Source organism: Pecten maximus, chromosome 6, assembly GCF_902652985.1.
Source record: "Pecten maximus chromosome 6, xPecMax1.1, whole genome shotgun sequence".
NCBI lineage: Eukaryota > Metazoa > Mollusca > Bivalvia > Pectinida > Pectinidae > Pecten > Pecten maximus.
The window spans coordinates 24,543,970-24,565,804 of record NC_047020.1 but is presented as its reverse complement, the minus strand read 5'-3'; the positions used below and the strand labels follow the sequence as shown (position 1 = coordinate 24,565,804).

At 34.1% G+C, this 21,835-nt stretch overlaps 1 protein-coding gene across 4 annotated transcripts; it reads left to right on the top strand.

Annotated features, from left to right (window-relative positions):
• Positions 1–37: 37 nt before the first annotated feature.
• Positions 38–21,621, top strand: LOC117329323 (ankyrin repeat domain-containing protein 10-like). 4 transcript variants are annotated; one of them, XM_033887231.1, is made up of 6 exons: positions 38–359; positions 2,656–2,817; positions 3,574–3,665; positions 4,001–4,413; positions 9,977–10,205; positions 14,839–14,953. In XM_033887231.1, the coding sequence occupies exons 1-5, from the start codon at positions 159–161 to the stop codon at positions 10,189–10,191; spliced, it is 1,083 nt and encodes a 360-aa protein (XP_033743122.1). In that variant the 5' UTR covers positions 38–158; the 3' UTR covers positions 10,192–10,205; positions 14,839–14,953. The 4 variants fall into 4 exon arrangements, with proteins under 4 accessions (XP_033743122.1, XP_033743123.1, XP_033743120.1 ...); XM_033887232.1 differs by lacking the exon at positions 9,977–10,205 and adding an exon at positions 5,983–6,158 and having other exon boundaries at positions 14,839–14,951; XM_033887229.1 differs by lacking the exon at positions 9,977–10,205 and having other exon boundaries at positions 14,839–21,621.
• Positions 21,622–21,835: the final 214 nt, after the last annotated feature.

Below are 21,835 nucleotides of genomic sequence, written 5' to 3'. Positions count from 1 at the left end.
TCAAAATATCGTTTAGCAAATTGTAGGAAAAGCCGGCTTTTGGCGTGAAGACGAATGTTGATGTCTCGGCTGGACGAGCCCCTCATAATCGTCCGAAATAACCATTGATACATCACTTACGGATGACTGACACTTGATACAGAGCATCGACGTTAATCATGGATGAGGATCGCGAATACGAGGGTTTGTCTTCCTCGACAGATGAGTTGTTAAAAACACAATTTCCATTGCACCAAGCTTGTCGAGACGGTGACCTAGAAACTCTGTCGAGCTTACTTTCGTCTGGCAACTACAATTTATATGAAGAAGACGGTCTGTATGGATGGACACCTGTCCATTGGGCAGCTCATTTCGGAAAGGTGAACATTTTAACCAAATTCAGTTTTTTCCCGCACTTTTCATTTAGGAGTGATGTATAGGTGTCTTTTGTGTCGTTACCCTCGTTTTCATTTTTTTCTATAAATAACTGAACTAAAGCGCGAGTAGAGCAATCACGTGGTTTCACTACTTTCGATTTGTTTCATTAGGTCCTAGCACAAATAGTTTACACCTCATAACTTGTTTTAGTGCCAACTAGAAATATTTGTTTCCCCTGAAGTCAAAGCAATAAAATATTGTTAGCCACATCATTACATTACCTAATCGATGAAATTAAAAACATACACAAGTATATAAAGTTCCTTCAGTTTTATTAAAATATGACTTTCAATCAAACTACTTGCCAATCAAGATATATCAAATTCCAATCCAATATATACTCCAGGAGTAGAACGTATACATTCACAAAGTAAATTATAAGAAATTACTTGAGTCGGATCAATTCCAGCAATATCCAATAGAATCTACTCCCAATTCTTTTTAGAAGTTACCAAATTGAAATAAATAACTGCACAATAAAAAAGTTTCTTACTGTTCCTTATTACATATAACCAAACTAAAACTCAAAGCCATAAACTAAACTACTTGCACATTTAATTTCTATACTCTCTATCTAAACTGAGATCATAAAATCCAAAGTCGAAAGTTGCAATCAGCTGCCTCGTGCGGTGTACTGTTCAACGCAAAAAAAACTGCATCAACGCTAAAATGTGTGACATATATATTTTTTTTGTCACAGACGTACTGCAAAGATCACACATACAACCCATTAACCTGTTGATCAAAGTATTGGTATTTTTACAGGCCCGACCGATGCGAGCTTTCAATGGAGTTTTCTGAAAAATCTTACTTTACGTACATGCCCACTGACATCGCAGTGCAAAAATATATATTTTCATCATGAGTGACAGCGCGAAAATATCCATACCGCGAACAGTTTGGAGGCTGACTAAGCAAAATTTCAACGTGCGAAAATATCCACTTTTACAGTACTTAAGACCAAATTATTACACCACGAGCCTAAACAACCTCCACTGGTGTTTAACTCTATCAATTACTACTTAAGATCTTATCTCTGATCTTCACAGTCACCATGGCCAATTATAGGCCACTTCCATATTCCCACTAAACTGACCATCTACAATTAACCTCTTACCCTAAAAATAGGAAACAAAGAAAAATCCAAATAAATGAAAATGAGAACCTCACACTAGCATATGTTACAATATTGATCTGTAGGATCCTTAATTATGTAATGGGTACATATGAAACTATTCAAACTACGATTTTCTTATAACATATTTCTGTCCAGATAATCCAAATCTATATATTATTTACTGATCATGAGTTTCTGTCTATTATGGAATACCTACCCATTGTCAGTTGATATATGGCATGGTGAAATCGCCTAATGGCTGTCTCCAGCAGTATATATGGCTTCAGTGAGGAAGCGCACTATAACATCCATCATCAACATCAGTTTTGACAAAGATTACCACACCTTTAAAACACATATGTACACTTCATGCAAGCTTCTCACTAACAGGGGAGGCTGTTCTTAAATCAGTTTTATGACTTTTTAGCAGTTGATGGGACGTTAAACAATACAAAACCAAAACTAATATTGTATTCATTTGTGTTTTTATGTTTTCTTTATGTAAAATCCATGTCATATACTTTGTAATTAAGTAATTATTAATAAGTAAATTCCATTTAATGTTGAGCCATGCATTCAAGCTCCCAAGACTTTTGCAAAGATAGATATTTTCCTATGATGATTTTTCTACACTGACATCTAATGGGTCTGAACTATAAGACTTAACTAAAATATTAAGCTAAACATGATTGCAGTCATAATATAACTGGCTGTCTAAATTGTGACCAGTAATGAAAATGAAACACTACACTTTTTATTTTTAGCTTAACTCCATGTACGTACCATGACAGTCTTTTTAATACAGGAGCTTTCGTTAAATTTTGCTTCTATTGGATTTCATTATTTCTCATTTAGTTACAGTCTTGTATAATTTGAATTTTTAGTTGACTTGTTTGATGCGGCTTTTAGAACATGGTGCAAGTTTTGACTCCACTACCAATCGTTTCAACCAGACACCTGCACATATTGCAGCATTTGGTGGAAAGGGTCATTGTCTAAAATGGCTGCTGCATTGTGGAGCAATGATAAATCAACAGGTAATTTTACTAAATGTGTAGATTTTTATTTACTCTTGATGTGATGAGATATTAATATGTTTCTCTTCTCTATTGCGCTTGTAGTTGGCTTGTTTGAGAAAAGTGACATCTTTAAGTAATGATGGTACTCTCTGTCACCACCCTACCTCACACTTTCGACAGACCCCTCTGCATTTGGCGTCTCTCAGAGACCAACCCCATTGTGCTCAATGGATAATTCAAACTGGAGCTAATATTGAAGTTCAGGTACATTCAACAAAGCATTCATAATGATTGGTTATTGAGTTCATATTAAATATATGTACATGTATACATATGATGCTCATTTTTCGGCCAACTTCTTCTACATGTTTGTTTGTCTAATGCTATAACATTACTTCAGATGAAAGGCAGAATCGATAATAATTTAATTTTGTATGAAACACGCATTTTCATTGGCTGAAATAATTTTGTTATACCTCCATAACAAAATTTTTGACGTTGCGAAATGTAAGGTCATTTTTGATTGGCTGATGACGTTGCGTAATAATTTATCACAGAAAAGAGTTCGCCAAAGAAAGTGAAATATCTTGGTGTGTATAAGACGAAATTAAATTATAAGAATTAACATTAATTATTTTTTCTGTTTTACAGTCATAACATAAAAAACTGGAGTGTACTCTCTTCATAAACCACTTCGCGGTTTATTTAGAGTACACTCCAGTTTTTTCTGTTATGACTGTATAACAGAAAAAATAATTGATGTTAATCCTTAAATAATTAGGATAAATGAAATATAAACTGCATTCTATTACATCATTAATAAAATCAGTTAAATCAAAATTTACTTCACTAGTCTTCAAAAATCAGAATTGTTCTTTATATCATTGTAAGTCTATATTATATTAAGAATTATTTAATGTACTTTTCCTCCAAATTTTCATCAAATATTAGTATGATATCATCTCGGTAAATAAAAACTGTAAAAGGTTCAATCCTACAACCATTGTTCTTTATCTCCAGGATTACCTAGGTGAGACGCCCATTCACAAAGCTGCCAGGACAGGAAGCATGGAGTGTGTCAGTCTACTTGTCTCACAGGGATGTAAACTTAGGTAAAACACTCACAGAAGGTTACAGTTTGTTGTAGCTATATAGGTGTGTAGTTATATTCTAGGAGTGTATATATCAAACACTGGAAAAACCAAGAAATATTGTCAAACTTGTATCTTAGAGATAGTATTTCAGTGTTTCAGTATTATGATGTGTAGCCATAAATTCTGGTATATATAATAGGATTTTCATCTTGCTGTGGAAATAAATCCAGATGATTTAATGCAATCACAGAATCAACCATATATGTGAAAGTGATATCACAATAATTTCTGTGAATTTTCTTTTTAAGTCTGTTAAATAGTCACCTGACAGAAATATCAAAATTTTATTTCAGTATCAGAAACCACAATAACCAGACCCCTAGCCAGGTTGCAGCAGAGTCTGGATACCAGGAATGTGCCAACTATTTAGAGAGAGCCACTCAGATGCAGCAACAAGCTGAGGGTGTGTACAATGAGCTGAGAATGCCAGTAACCCAGACCAATCCAAGCAATTCTAACATGATTCCAAATGGTGTTGGTGGAAACCGAACTGAAACTGTAGCAGATCCCTGTTTCATCATGCAAGGATTGAATGGAGGCATAGTTCCAAGTGCTGCAGGGGAGGGCAGCATGGACGACTGTGATATGGCCGAATCAATGGAAGATGGCTGCATACAAGGAGATGCTGCCATGTTCTTAAGAGCAGGCGTAAAAAGGGGACGAGATGATTTGGAAGAGGAGTGTTTTAAGCGAATGAGAAGGGCTGGTAAGTAGAAAATAGAATATGAACCAAGTTATTAAATTACTGCTTATGTTCTATCATTCTTTTAGAATTAAATTAGTGTTAAGTTAAAGGGAAAGCACATCAATTTAATTAGCTCTCTAGCATGTACAGGAACTAATAGTAAATTGTCAACCTTAATTTAGTTGGCAAACACCGAACCTACTATATTAAGGTTAGCAATTCGCTATCAGCCCCTATATGCTCTCTTGACTAGTCCTTTCACATTGTTAATATAAATTGGTCCAGTGATTAGTGTTTATTTTCTCAATGAACATTAGTATTGAGCCTTGAAGTTTTAAGCAGCTTTAAATATATGTTTTTTTCTTTTCTTTTTAAAATAGAAACAGAAATATATTTTCACTTATGTTATAGTAAAGGTTGAAAATCAGGTTATTAATCCCCAACCAATGAAACTGAGGGAAATTAGGATGTTAACGTAACGCTAAAGTTTGTCGGCATTCTAGCAGATTCAGTCCTTGAGGGATTTTAATCAAAATTTACACAATAATAGAAATATCTCGGAACAAATTTGAGTTTCGGGGTTTTTGGGTCAAGGTCAAGGTCACTCTTACTGTTTTTATCAGGGACCAGTCGGGACCCCAGCATACTTGATTTCTTTGATTATCAATATGAGCATATTAATGGAACTTAAAATTTTTATTTTACGATAATAACTTAATGTTAGAAAATTTAAAGAAAAAAAACAATTTAAAAGGAAAAGTTCCTCTGTCATCTACTTGATGGCTTTAGACTTCTTTGCTGAAACTAATCACTGTAGGTTATCTTTAAAAAATTGAAGTAGAGTTTCCCAAACAAAGCGGTTTTCTTCTAAATAAATTAATACAGAGGGTGTGATAATCTTGGTAGCATATGTTAATCTCCACATTGATGGCCATGGGTTTCAACCAAATTATGTATGCAGCATTAACAAGGCAAATTAATCCATTGATAGATTTATAAAAGATGTATGTGACACCCTTTGGGGAAAGCAGATGAGTCCAATTGCTTAACTTTGTCTAGTGATTTATCTAATTAAATTTGCTAAAAAAAAGTTTGTAGGTGGGGGACTGGGGAATCTATTGATTGCTAAGAATACTTAATTTTACGAGACAAAGGTACCGTTTTCATCATTTCTTATAAATTGTTGTTATAATTTAGGTGAATAGCAAATGAGATTTTATTCGCTAAGAGACAAATTATCAATACAAGCTATTATAGCGCTTTATAATTATGCCTTTAGAAGCCACATGTAAAGTATTTTAAAACATTTACATCAGCAAATATCATGGATCCGCGGAAAATATATTTGTCAAAAGTATACAGAATATATGTTATAATCATTTAGACATTCAATAATATAAATAGATGGATTGATTTAGATTGATATAATCCTTTGAGGGGTGGGTCGAGGGGGGAAGTTCTGTGTAATCTTGATGAAGTTGGAGATGAAGTAAAATAGGATTTTGAGTTTACATACTAGATATATATTGTGATTTGCATATCCTTAAAAACAAACTAGAGTAAACATTTGGTTTTCCTTTCTGGCTTCAGAGCCCATACATCCCATAGTATGTGATGTGGGTTACCGTGACAACAACATTATCAGCTCATACAATGCAATTTTGTCCATCTCTACTGAACCCATGCGGCTGCCTGATGCTGTCCTTGACAGTGTTCAGGGTCAAGGTCACATGGGTAGCCAACAGTCTCTGTTCTTTTAGATACAGGTTAGTGTAAACAAACATGTAGGATTGTCATCATGCTGTTACCTTGCATGTTTTTGTTGAGTTCTTTTCCTGTGTTTTCTTTGCTAATAGTTGCTTTTTAAAATCAGAAGACTGTCCCATTATATATGTAATTTAAGGACTCAATCTTCTGTTTTTGTATTCACATCTGTATAGAAGACTTGAATGTATTCAATGTAGACATTGCACTGTGTATTATACTATTTTATAAATAAGTCTCCAGATTTCATGGGGTCCTTCGAATTCTGTATAGTTTTGAACAGAGCTACAGAAATTAAGTATAGTCCTTTTTTACGTCAAAGCTTATAGGTTTTTATGGTTTTGTACTTAAAGAAACTTCCTGTCAGAAGAGCACCAACATGGTACCAGTAGTTATTGATTACTTATCAGGATACTAAGATGGGAAGCTGTAGGTAGGAAGCGTTTCCGTCATGATATAATTTATATTGCGATACTTGTATCGGGATATGATACGTATCACAATACATTTCACAAATAATCAATAAACTAAATTGAATACTATCTGTTTCAGTTACATGGAACCCAAAATGTTTCCAAATATATGAATAGCTCACCTGCCCGAAGGGCAAGTGAGCTTATGCCGTGGTGCGGCATCCGGCGTCAACTTTTCCATTTATACAACTTCTTCTCAATAACCAAAAGGCCCAGAGACCTAATATTGGGCCTGTAGCATGCTGGGGTGAAGGGCTACCAAGTTTGTTCAAATGAATGAACTTGACCTTCATTCAAGGTCACAGGAATCAAATAGGCTGAAAATATATAAGTTACTTCTTCTCAATAACCAAGAGCTCCAGGGGGTTGATATCAGGTCTGTAGCATGCTTGGGTGATCATGAATGGCTACCAAGTTTGTTCAAATAAATGACCTTGATCGTCATTCAAGGTCACAGGGGTCAAAGAGGCTAAAATCTTTGAACGACTTCTTCTCAATAACCAAGAGTCCCAGGGAGTTGATATTGGGTCTGTAGCATGCTGGGGTGAAGGGCTACCATGTTTGTTCAAATGAATGACCCTGACTCATATATATATTCAAGGTCACATTGGTCAAGTACGCTTAAGTCTTTAAATGAATTCTGAATAGCAAAGGGCCGAGAGACATTATATTGGCCCTGTAGCATGCTTTCAAATAACTGCAGGATACATATATGAAAAGATCACTGCATTGCAGGTGAGCGATTCGGGCCCATTGGGCCCTTGTTTAAATGAAGCAGGCGGTTCTTTCAATTTTAAACAGTCACTCAGTTACTAATTAGTAAATTACCACAAAGTAAACCGGAAACTGTCTGATCTGGAAAATTTTGGGCATATCCATTAGTACCATTACTAAAATATACCCAGATATAGTTGGAGATTATCGCAGCTAGTATTTATAATTTCTATAAATATAGATCTTAGGTTATAAATAATGATGGTCGTAGTTAATTAAATATTTGTATACATGAAATCAGTTTAGATATATATCCCTCTCAGATTAATCTAGTCATGTTTATGGGATTGGCACACAGGTTTAAGGCAATCTCTGCAGACTAAGAATTATTCCATGCAAATTTAGTCATAGAAGGACAAAGTAATACATAATGTATACGTATAGTAACCCTTGGTCATATTGTGGAAATGGGTCCCAGCAGAATGTTAGCAAGCACTGTGATACTATCATTCCCCTGGAAACTTTGTCCATAATATATATATATACAGTCATCTTCATCCAACTTTCAAATGAAAAGATTCATCATCAAGAAGCAGAAACAAAACCCTCATGTAACCATGACCTATTATGAAAGCCATTTGGTTATTATTAATTTGTCAATGAAAAAAATTAGATCCCCAATCTCTTACTGAAGTTATTGAGATCCCCATGTATATTCAATACATATACACATGTTTATATATATTCATTAGCTCACCGGTTACGAGTAACCGAGAGCTAATGCTGTCACCCTGGCGTCGGAGTCGGCATCCCACCCCAAAACTTTAATGTTTTTGGGATCAGTTTTTGGAAAGCTTCTTAGTCCAAAAGTATACACCTCACATCCTTCTAATATGGTTTATACATTCATAAGAAGTCTAGGAGTAATTTTATGGCAAAATCATGCAGAAAAAAATTGTGATTTTTTTCACATTTTACCAATTTGTGAACTTAACTTTTTTAGCACAAAAATCCACTTTAAAGTTTTTGGGATCAGTTTTTGGAAAGCTTCTAAGTCCAAAAGTATGTACCTCCCACCCTTCTAATTTGGTTTATACATTTATTACAGGTCTAGGAGTAATGTTATGGCAAAATCATGCAGAAAAAAATTGAGATTTTTTCACATTCTACCATTTTGTGAACTTAACTTTTTTAGTACCAAAATCCACTTTTAAAGTTTTTGGGGTAATTCCAAAATTATGCTCTCACACCCTTCTAATTTGGTTGATGCTTTCATTAGATGTCCAGGAGTGATGTTATATAAAAATCATGTAAAAAAAATTGATGTTTCTTGGCATTTTACCATTTAGTGGACTTATTTTTTTGGCACAAAAACCCTCTATAAAGATTTTTTGGGGTAAGTTTTGGAAAACTTGTAAGTCCACACCCTTCTTATTTGGTTTATACATCCATGAGAGGTCTAGGAGCGATATTATGTGACATACAATTTCAAAATGACATGCTTATACATACATAAAAATGAATGCATAGTGTGATTGCTGCCGTCGGTGAGCTTTCGCAATCATTGATTGCACTTGTTTATTGAGGTCTCATCCAAGCATCCTTGCCTTTGGAGCCTCAAGGGAATCAAAACATTTTGCAAAGAGAAACTAGCTCAGTTTGCAAAGTGGTCATTAAAAAAAAAAAAAAAAAATTTATTTTCAAATGCCAAAAATGCATATGAATAAAACTCTGATGAAGGATCATTTCAGAAAGGGGATCAAATCAAATGTTTAAAATTAATTATACAGGATGCTGATGGTGTTGTCCTCATCCCAGATCTTTACTTAGTCATGGAGAAATGTGATCATAATCATGACAACTAGGCCCTTAGTTCATTTAAGGATTGAATCTTGATTTGGTCGATTTCATGGGGTCATGAATTGAGTTGCTCTTGAGACAAATTTAATGAACTGCGAAGCAGTTCATGTTGAATTTGTCTCAAGAGCAACTCAATTCATGACCCCATGAAATCAACCAAATCAAGATTCAATCCTTATATTTCAATTGGTTTTTTTTTCGAATAAAAAAGGCTGTCTAGATATTAATGTCTTGAAGCTTGTGTAAGTCCAAATGGGGAAAAGCCAGAGGAGTTCCGGATTGTGCATGTCTAGTCGGTCGAGTAAAATAGTCCGCAATTTTAGGATTAAAAACAACAAATAGAAGTATCTAGCATATCTGGTCTTTCATAAAATACAAGAATACATTATAAATTTGATAATTTTAATAATCAATCCATGTTTATAACAACAATGTAGAAAAAGTGAAATCGTTCCGCGGAAGGATTTTAACCATGTATTCATACGCACTGATCAGTGTTAATCTGGTCAAATTCATGAGCAAATGAAACAGATTAAGTTTGGTAGTTTCATCAAGTCCAACTTGAGTAGAAATTGAAATATTATACGATGACATATTTTAGTACACCCAGTAATATGGTATGAAAATGAAAGTTAAAAAAGGTAATAGGCTACCATGTCTCATACATTACAAACCACAATCCACTCATGATCACGTCTAGTTATTATAACGACAGCTCTTTTAATTAGCATCTATGAAAAACTCATGGGTCATATTTCCATTTCCTTCTTCAGAATTCCATTGGAATGAAAGTGATGCTGCCTTGTTCTCAATGTCAGACAGTTACCAAATGAATGATCAAATCTCCCCTCTAAAGGCAAAAGATTCAAAGACAAGGGAGACCACCACTAACTCCTATCAACTGTTACATACCCATCATCACTCAATGTCCATTAAAGCTCACGAACTTCCTTCAAAATGCATGGCATTAAGTTCCCACTATATATGACTTTATTGGCACATGTAAGTATACAGAAATCACTCACTGTTCTGGTATTGTCTCAAAGTGCCAACTTGTATTAAAAAAAAACCTTCATTATTAAGGCTTAATGCATGCATTTTCTACCTTCAAAAGTTACTTTTTTTTTTATTGTGAACCAGTCACATGGCGAGTCATGATTGCATCCTCAGATCAAACTTCAGAATTTGCCAAAATGTCTATGGACAGAAAAATGAATAAGCAAATTAAGGTCTAAAACTCATCAAATTATTGATTAATGCTTTGGCTTTATATTAAGCTGGTTTTTTTTAGCCCACCATCATCAGATGGTGGGCTATTCAAATCGCCCTGCGTCCGTGGTCCGTCCGTCCGTCCGTCCCTCCGTCCGTCCGTCCGTCCGTCCGTCCGTCCGTCCCTCCATCCGTCCCTCCGTCCGTCCGTCCGTAAACAATTCTTGTTATCGCTATTTCTCAGAAAGTGCTGAAGGGATCTTTCTCAAATTTCATATGTAGGTTCACCTTGGTACCTAGTTATGCATATCGCATTTTGAGACCTATCGGAAAACAACATGGCCGACAGGCAGCCATCTTGGATTTTGACAATTGAAGTTTGTTATCGCTATTTCTCAGAAAGTACTGAAGGGATCTTTCTCAAATTTCAGATGTAGGTTCCCCTTGGTGTCTAGTTATGCATATTGCATTTTGAGACCAATCTGAAAACAACATGGCCGACAGGCAGCCATCTTGGATTTTGACAATTGAAGTTTGTTATCGCTATTTCTCAGAAAGTGCTGAAGGGATCTTTCTCAAATTTCATATGTAGGTTCACCTTGGTACCTAGTTATGCATATCGCATTTTGAGACCTATCGGAAAACAACATGGCCGACAGGCAGCCATCTTGGATTTTGACAATTGAAGTTTGTTATCGCTATTTCTCAGAAAGTACTGAAGGGATCTTTCTCAAATTTCATATGTAGGTTCCCCTTGGTGCCTAGTTATGCATATCACATTTTGGGACCAATCGGAAAACAACATGGCCGACAGGCAGCCATCTTGTATTTTGACAATTGAAGTTTGTTATCGCTATTTCTCAGAATGCACTGACGAGATCTTTCTCACATTTCATATGTAGCATCCCCTTGGTGTCTAGTTATGCATATTGCATTTTGGGACCAATCGGAAAACAACATGGCCGACAGGCAGCCATCTTGGATTTTGACAATTGAAGTTTGTTATTGCTATTTCTCAGAAAGTACTGAAGGGATCTTTCTCAAATTTCATATGTAGGTTCCCCTTGGTACCAAGTTATGCATATTGCATTTTGAGACCAATCGGAAAACAACATGGCCGACAGGCAGCCATCTTGGATTTTGACAATTGAAGTTTGTTATCGCTATTTCTCAGAATGTACTGAAGAGATCTTTCTCACATTTCATATGTAGCATCCCCTTGGTGCCTAGTTATGCATATTGCATTTTGAGACCTATTGGAAAACAACATGGCCGACAGGCAGCCATCTTGGATTTTGACAATTGAAGTTTGTTATCGCTATTTCTGAGAAAGTACTGAAGGGATCTTTCTCAAATTTCATATGTAGGTTCCCCTTGGTACCAAATTATGCATATTGCATTTTGAGACCAATCGGAAAACAACATGGCCGACAGGCAGCCATCTTGGATTTTGACAATTGAAGTTTGTTATCGCTATTTCTCAGAATGTACTGAAGAGATCTTTCTCAAATTTCATAGTATGTTTCCCTTGGTGCCTAGTTATGCATATCACATTTTGGGACCAATCGGAAAACAACATGGCCGACAGGCAGCCATCTTGGATTTTGACAATTGAAGTTTGTTATCGCTATTTCTCAGAATGTACTGAAGAGATCTTTCTCAAATTTCATATGTAGGTTCACCTTGGTACCTAGTTATGCATATCGCATTTTGAGACCAAACGGAAAACAACATGGCCGACAGGCAGCCATCTTGGATTTTGACAATTGAAGTTTGTTATCGCTATTTCTCAGAAAGTACTGAAGGGATCTTTCTCAAATTTCAGATGTAGGTTCCCCTTGGTGTCTAGTTATGCATATTGCATTTTGAGACCAATCTGAAAACAACATGGCCGACAGGCAGCCATCTTGGATTTTGACAATTGAAGTTTGTTATCGCTATTTCTCAGAAAGTACTGAAGGGATCTTTCTCAAATTTCATATGTAGGTTCCCCTTGGTGCCTAGTTATGCATATCACATTTTGGGACCAATCGGAAAACAACTTGGCCGACAGGCAGCCATCTTGTATTTTGACAATTGAAGTTTGTTATCGCTATTTCTCAGAATGCACTGACGAGATCTTTCTCACATTTCATATGTAGCATCCCCTTGGTGTCTAGTTATGCATATTACATTTTGGGACCAATCGGAAAACAACATGGCCGACAGGCAGCCATCTTGGATTTTGACAATTGAAGTTTGTTATTGCTATTTCTCAGAAAGTACTGAAGGGATCTTTCTCAAATTTCATATGTAGGTTCCCCTTGGTACCAAGTTATGCATATTGCATTTTGAGACCAATCGGAAAACAACATGGCCGACAGGCAGCCATCTTGGATTTTGACAATTGAAGTTTGTTATCGCTATTTCTCAGAATGTACTGAAGAGATCTTTCTCACATTTCATATGTAGCATCCCCTTGGTGCCTAGTTATGCATATTGCATTTTGAGACCTATTGGAAAACAACATGGCCGACAGGCAGCCATCTTGGATTTTGACAATTGAAGTTTGTTATCGCTATTTCTCAGAATGTACTGAAGGGATCTTTCTCAAATTTCATATGTAGGTTCCCCTTGGTACCAAATTATGCATATTGCATTTTGAGACCAATCGGAAAACAACATGGCCGACAGGCAGCCATCTTGGATTTTGACAATTGAAGTTTGTTATCGCTATTTCTCAGAATGTACTGAAGAGATCTTTCTCAAATTTCATATATAGGTTCCTCTTGGTGCCTAGTTATGCATATTGCATTTTTGAGACCAAACGGAAAATAACATGGCCGACAGGCAGCCATCTTGGATTTTGACAATTGAAGTTTGTTATCGCTATTTCTCAGAAAGTAATGAAGGGATCATTCTCAAACTTCATATGTAGGTTTCCCTCGGTGCCTAGTTATGCATATTGCATTTTGAGACCAGTCAGAAAACAACCTGGCCGACAGGCAGCCATCTTGTATTTTGACAATTGAAGTTTGTTATCGCTATTTTACAGAAGGTACTGAAAGGATCTTTCTCAAATTTCATATGTAGGTTCCCCTTGGTCCCTGGTGTTGCATTTTGGGACCAATCCGAAAACAACATGGCCGATAGACAGCCATTATCGCTAAATCTTAAATTTTATATATAGGTTTCCCTTGTTTGAAAAGTACTAGAGGGCTGTTTCTGAATTTACACAGATTAGTAAGACTTAGAGGAAGGGAAAAGTAGAGAAAAGATCAATCTGACATGGAACCTATAAAGATCATTCAATGGTGGGCGCCAAGATCCCTCTGGGATCTCTTGTTTTCTCTTAAGAATTAATTCCATTCTCCATAACAACATTTTGAAGATTAAATTTGATTAATTGATATTGACTGATGGTGGGTATACGATTTGTAATAGCACTTTTCATCAACACATACATCAGTTCAGTAATGGTGTAAAGGCATTATTGCATTTATTTATTTCTTGCTTTTTGAATGATATATTTACTGTACATAAGTTAAGTTTGTTTATGTCATATATGGCTGAAATATATCTGCTGTTACAGTTTGTAAAAAGTGAAATGTTAATACAAGAATTGAACATTTCTGGTTGTGCTGGTGTCATGTATGAATTACTAGAAATTGGCTTAAGTTCATAGAAATGGTAAATCATGTCTTGTTTAGTATGTGTTTCCCTGCTTTGAGGTAGTCTGGTTCTAGCTTCATTTTATTTGCTTATATAAAGTAATCTATGGCATAGTCATGGTCCTGTTGTATGCTCAGAGTCCTGTAGCGTATTTCTGGATAGATTTATACAAGAAGAAAAAAACCAGGAAAGGAATGTATAGATTTTGAAATTCATGATATATTATAAAGAAAAAAAATGTGAATCATTCAGGAAATTATGTATATATATCTTTTCTTAATTCATAAAACATGAACCTTCATTTATAAAAAGGCAAAAAAAATGGGAAGTTATATGCATTATGTATGTATGTGTATGTACATTGTATCATATTTTAAATGTGTTATAGGCATCAGATAATTTTGATCTTTGATGATTTTCAATAAGAAATTCAGTTCTTTATTTAATAGGTGTTAATTGTCTGCTTACCAAATTAGTAATCACTATATATAGGCCCAGTATAAGTCATTGTGATCAACTGTATGCATATCTAGCATATTAGAAGCTGTATTTGTAAAAGTTTACAAAAGAAACATATGTGAAGGTTTATGGATAGCTGTTGTACGAGTATATAAACGTTTAAGTAATTAGCATGGATTTTACCAATAAAGTCTCATTGTCAATAATTTTATAGTTTGTATGAGTATAAAATTTGATGTTTGAGTAATATATATTTTTTTAATACAATAATGAAGTGCTGGTATATATTTGAATATTTTTTTTTTGTGTTTTGTAGGTCCAGTCCTGGACAATGCATGCATCAGTTGCCCACCTGAAGAACCTATAGCAAAAGACTACTGTAACCATGTTGAAAAGAATTTCCTGCACCTTAATCATGATACAATCAGGCAGGGAGTCAATAATAACTATGAAAGCTCCATGTTCAGCTCAAGTGCATTAGAATACTATAGTTCAATCTCCGTACAGCAGGGATATGAGAATATATGCTTTGACTCCCTCATTTTCGATGCACATGGGTCATGACATGTTGCAAGCTTGGTCTTCATGGTTCACATAATTTTTCTTTAAAGTCTGTATTCATTGTGTTTACATTAGTCACAAGGAGTGAAAACATCAATTATGTAACTTTTTTCCATTCATAACAAGAAAATAATAGACAGATGCATTCTATGCATGTACTTCAATGTATTACAAACAATGAAATTTTGAATCTGTAACTAAATTATTTCAATTCTATATTCTTACAGCAGTATTTGTGCTAAATGCATAATATCAATACATGTACAATACATTCAATGCCTTTGAAGTTTGAATTCTATCTTTTCGTGTATTGCATCAATGAAGTGTCCAAGTTTCTTTGTTATTTTTAGGCATCATAAAAATATTTACTGAACAGGTGTCTATGGGGTATATATGTAGCACAATACCAAATGCTGTAATTTTTGTCCACAAGTTTTTTGATATTATCATCATGATAAAAAGTCTAGACATCCTGATATTGTCATCAACAAAACCGATATTACTGCTTGCTGTAACTTGCCAAATTTATGTACAGATTTATCACAGGATTTTGCACGTCAATGCCGATTATTTCCATCTGTGGGAACATTGTGGGAGCTTATCCTAGCTGTAGATTACCAGGTATTCTTGTTACTTTGAAATTGCTCTATTATATATTGGTAAAGCCCCACTTACTTGAACCCACATTACTCAAATATCCCTTAATCCTCGAACTGTTCTCTTGGTCCTGACCATGACCTTATATGTTCTTTGTTGATTATTCAAGCTGTTATTTATCACCCTTCATATCTAAAGTTTAAAATAATACTTTTTTGTCGACCAGGTGCCTCACCTGACAATTCTCACTTGTGTCACACATTGCTGCGTCAGATTTCGGGGTACCATAGTCGATCTCAATCATGTATACCGTAGTAATGATGGCATGTTTACATAGGCTAGGCTACCTAATTGAAAGTGTCAATTAAACCACAAATATCATATTTATTGATTTAAGGATTACTTTCTAATAATTAAGTTTGTATTGTTTTTAGACATGATAACAATTCCTGTACAAATTGAAGTTACATTTCAGTGAAAACCTGAATTATGATGTGACAATATTCAGTAGCGGTAATAGAGAATTATACTCTATATGGTACTCTATATGAATGTGTATTGTAATATTTTCTTCGCAAATTTGAAAGGACTGATTTAGTGCTTAATGGATATTGTACAATAGTGATCACTTTAATTTCTATTTTACAGTGTGTCAGAAAACATCAGACACATTTGAATTAACCATGAAGAGAAGTACAGTAATTGTCACTTTTAATTCATCATTGAAAAACATATTCAAATATATCTTGAATGCAGTACAAGTAAGATAAATTTGATTGTTCAATGTTTTAGATGTGCAAAATCATGTGACGACATTGTACAAATAATAACAACACTCACCTAAAGTTAGAAGCAATGTAAATATAATGTGTTCCTCTATGTTAACCAATGGGTTGAAGTAAACTGCCTTAGCCATTTCATCTCAGCTGTACTCATTTAGGTGGAAAACCTGTTCTTCCTATTTCTATTTCAATATGTGAATTCATAACATTCCATTCATTCTCAGTGCTATTACCCTACTGTTATGATATTAGATATGCCATAATATACACATACAATGTATATGGAAAACATTTTTAAAAAAACCCAGACGTTTGTACAATCAGGAATAATGATTTTTTTTTTTTTTTAAAGGATCAATTTAAAAACATACCAGAAGTTTTTGATGCTTTTGCTTACTACCTACAGAATATTTCATATTATAATAATTGGTTCAAGTATCAGTAATATCCTTCCAAATGAAACTTGGTTAATTTTTCATGTTTCGTGCCATTAAGCATTGTTACAATTTGTTTACTGTATTATGCTGGATGATCAAAATGATGTTTTACAATAATAATATATCAACATATTTTTTTCAGTGAATTGGTTAATAAGTATGTGTTCATATATTGCATAATTATAGTTCTTCATAGCCTGGTATAGATATAGTTCATAATATGATAAATTAAATGATGGTTAATAATTTGATAATGTTATCATAACAAATAGAGAGCAATTTCAATGACGGAATAATATGATCATAAAAATGTCATTAATATCACTGCCAATGTCTCAGTTATTTACTGGCGATTTATGATGACCAGGAATATCATTTATGTTCCTGTCATGCTTAGGAATAATTTTTTTATAAATCCAACAATCGTTTATAACAAAAGCTATTGTTAGGGAATATTTTGTGCTTTTTATTTGCAAAATAATTTAATTTACAATTTGAAGTCATTTCAGTATTTGAATTGGAAGTATTTTACTTTATAAGGTGCTACATGTGTGCTTCTAGTTTTGTAACTCGTAAACTCAATATCAACATCAGTTAGTATCGGCTTCCTTTTATTAAAGCTGCAGTTTAAAGCCTTTCTCCACACTGTTTTGTAGTTTCTCATATTTCTGTCATTTATATTACCTTTTTAACTGAAATCTGTTACTGTAGCCTTTGGGTCATCATTTACAAACACTTCAAAATGTATTTTTATTGTCCTTTAGTAACCTTTCATTTTATTTTTTGAAATTAATGTTTGCATTAATCATTATATTTCTTTTTAGCCGTCTGAATTTAGTTTTCTGACTTTTCGAAAATCCTTTATTTTGATAACTTGTGCAGTTACAGGGTAGAAAACCTGTTTTCATGTTCATTTAGATTTTTTTTATTGATGATAAATCTTTTTATATCGAATTCATTTCAAATATCTGTCTCATATAATTTGACAATACATAATAGTATTGTCACCCCTGTGTCAGATGTGTATGATGTTTGTTAAAGTATCAAGCTGTTGATGTATGTTGTTTATACATGTTCCAACTAGAAAAATGTAAAGAGAAATCTGCACCATTTTACATGTCACAAGGTGTTTTTTTTTTATTGTTATGCATATCATTTACATGTTTGTTTAAAATATATTAATGAAGTTTCAATTTCTGAATTTGTGGATCTGTTGAGTTTATTTTTAAATCAATATCTGCTGGGCAGAAATACTTATCATTCTCACAATGTGAGGGAATTTACTATCTGTTGACAGTGTTTAATATCAACTGCTAATATCTATTTTACCTTTTGGTTATTTTAAAGAAATCTCACTTTTCTTAATATCAAATTGTATTTTTGTCAACTCTTGTTTGTTTGTGTTAGTGTACGATTAATTTGACAATTTAGTCTATCTTGAATAGAAGTTTGTATGTACATACACTAGCATTAGTAATTTTATATTTATTATAGTAATGGATTAATCAGTTGCTGTTAATAGTTTTTTTTCTTTTGCCTTGTATGTCTGGTATGGTCACGACAACATAAGGAAGATATCAAATGTGGGGTGTTTGAGAGGTCTTATATCCAAGTTTTAACACATTTAAATCCTGTTTTAGTTGATACTTTTGTTACTAGCGTTGGATATTGATATCAGTATATTATGTGATTCTAGACTAAAAACTTTTAATTAATTTATCTGTCAATGTTAGTTTTTTTTCTGTAGATGTTAATTAAATAGCAGCAGGCTTATAAAACCCCCACCCGACTACATGTCTGTATAGTGTTATCATACATCATTAACATTTTTTCTTTGCTTAATTGATTATAATATGTCAGACAAAAACAAGTATATATTTTAAGGAATTATGTGTCAAGTTAAAACTTGATGTAGAGGAGTTTCATTATAACAAATGATCCATTTCATAATGTCATCAACTCATCCTGATGTCATAACTCCATCACCCAAGACAAATTGACATTTGAATCTCTCAGCACTCACAAATGCAGTTTGATCCTTGTGTTCTCTGTGTAACATACTAACAGAGGATGATGAAGCTCTTCATGAATGTAGGCAAATTTTCTTAAGGAATCAGTTAACTTTTTTATTTCGAACATTAGATAGTATCATTGATTTTGTATATGAATTGTATATATACATGTATATATTTTTTCAATATCCTGCCCAAGATGGATATGTGTGATATGTTCTGTACATAATGTGTTTTTAAATGGCTGTAAGCATTATATATACATAGTTTAGTTTTATTACATTTATAAAATGTAATGTTTGAGATATGTATTAATTTCCTTTTTATATAGCTGTATGTTAAAACAAGGCTACATGTTTTTCCCCACTGCTTTATCAGTATAGATTGTGTTTGGTTTACGTTTTCCTCCAATGCCCGCAGGTCAACCATGTCGTGGTTGAATGGTGGTAATGAAGTCATGGAAAGTTTATTCTTTACCTGGTCCAATAATCCAATATAATATACAGGGTCTGTATACAATTTATCACGATCATAAATTATCTCCGTACATAAACCTGGTACTATCATTATTTTATCAGTGTGACAAAAATACTTTTATTTCTAAGGAGGTATAGAAAATCTCATGATTTCTCTACAATGACCTATTGGCAGCATTCAAAGCCACATATTTTTTTGTACATTTTTGGTACATGCGCTAAGTATATGTGTGTATGCTTGATAATAAGCCCACCTATGGCCACTTCAGTGAAAATGAACCAAATTCTTTTTGCAATTGTTGTCCTGAAAAAAAAGCCCACCCTGTACTTAGAATCAAGGCATATGTGTTAAATTTGCCCGGCTGGCTTATTACTGAATAACATCAGATTCTGAGATAATGAAAATACTTGACAATTGATAAGGCATTTCTTTAGTTTTACCTCTTCCATCTTGTGCATAATCGGTAATCACCCATCTTGGGTATTCGGTAATCATCCATCTACTGGATGGGTAATCAGTAATCGTTCATCAAGTGGATGGGTAATCAGTCATAATCCATCTACTGGATGGGTAATCAGTAATAATCCATCTACTGGATGGGTAATCAGTAATAATCCATCTACTGGATGGGTAATCAGTAATAATCCATCTACTGGATGGGTAATCAGTAATAATCCATCTACTGGATGGGTAATCAGTAATCGTTCATCTACTGGATGGGTAATCAGTAATAATCCATCTACTGGATGGGTAATCAGTAATAATCCATCTACTGGATGGGTAATCAGTAATAATCCATCTACTGGATGGGTAATCAGTAATAATCCATCTACTGGATGGGTTTGCAGGATACGTATTTTTTAGCATTTTTACTGAAATACAAAAATTTGAGTGGACTCGTTTTCAGGCACTTTATGCGCTTCCATTCGGGTCAACAAGAGTGATTAATTTAAGTCGACAGCACTTCTTGCGCAATTGTTGTAAAATAAATATAAGTTTACAGGAGGGTTTTGTTTGAATACAATATACACAGGAATAGCAAATTCTATATAAGATAAAGAAATAATTTCTATTTGGCTATGGTAGTTGATATAAACATATATTAAGTTAGTTGATTTTAGTTTCTGCTTAACATGCTTTTTTATATGCTTTTAATGTATTATTAAGGATCAAATTGGGAAAATGAATAAGTGCCCATAATTTATCGGGATTGTAGAAATAATAGTAGCCATCAAGTTCATTTATTTGAGGATGCTTTTAAGCTTTAAATCAAATCAGTGTCACACTTTGAAATTATACCGATGTCAACAGATATTTAGTTTCATTTTGTTCAATAGTATTTGTACACCATTTTTATTAATGTCCTGTTTCTTACAAGTCTTTAAGATCGGGATGTCATACAGAACAAAGTACAAAATTTGTATCCCCATGTGTCTTCAACATTAAAGTTTTCATTTTGAATAATATATAATAGTATGGCCCAGTAACACAGCAATACTTCAAAACTGTATCTAGCCCAGTAACACAGCAGTACTTCAGTACTGTATCTGGCCCAGTAACCCAGCAGTACTCCAGAACTGTATCTGGCCCAGTAGCACAGTAGTACTTCAGTACTGTATCTGGCCCAGTAACCCAGCAGTACTTCAGAACTGTATCTGGCCCAGTAGCACAGCAGTACTCCAGAACTGTATCTGACCCAGTAACACAGCAGTACTTCAGAATTATACCTACCCAGTAACCCAGCAGTACTTTCGATCAGTATTGAATATGGCCCAGTAACACAGCAGTACTTCAGTACTGTATCTAATCTGGCCCAGTAACACAGCAGTACTTCAGAACTGTACCGACCCAGTGACACAGCATTACTTTCGATCAGTATTGATTCTGGCCCAGTAACACAGCAGTACTCCAGAACTGTATCTGGCCCAGTAACACAGCAGTACTTCAGAATTATACCTACCCAGTAACCCAGCAGTACTTTCAATCAGTATTGATTCTGGCCCAGTAACACAGCAGTACTTCAGAACTGTACGACCCAGTGACACAGCATTACTTAGTACTGTATCTGTAAACTTTGTGTATGACTGACTTAATAACCTTTGACAGGATAAACTGTTCTCAGAATTGTCTTAATGTACACTTTTTCTGCTGTTTTATTACGTTATATATTAATTATATTGTTACGGAAAAGTGAAAGCAATGTTGTAGTAAAGTGCAATTTAGCTCTTTTTTATTCTGTCTTTGTTGTTATTTATAACTTCATTCATGTAAAATTGAATGTTCAAGAACCATACAATAAAATTTGGCAGTCTGGCTTAATGGCTTTTTCACTGTAGTATTAACACCACAGAGAAAAATGTTTAGGATCATTTAAAATTTTATCATGACAGAGAAGAAAATTTGGAACATTGATGAAAAATGATATTAAATACTTGTGAAAAGTCTAT

What these genes read in the sequence shown, in the direction of transcription:
- LOC117329323 (XM_033887229.1), top strand. Translation starts at nt 159, where the DNA reads ATGGATGAGGATCGCGAATACGAGGGTTTGTCTTCCTCGACAGATGAG. An exon ending in GGGCAGCTCATTTCGGAAAG is followed by an intron (nt 360 to 2,655) that starts GTGAACATTTTA and finishes TTGCGCTTGTAG; the next exon opens with TTGGCTTGTTTGAGAAAAGT. An exon ending in GAGCTAATATTGAAGTTCAG is followed by an intron (nt 2,818 to 3,573) that starts GTACATTCAACA and finishes CTTTATCTCCAG; the next exon opens with GATTACCTAGGTGAGACGCC.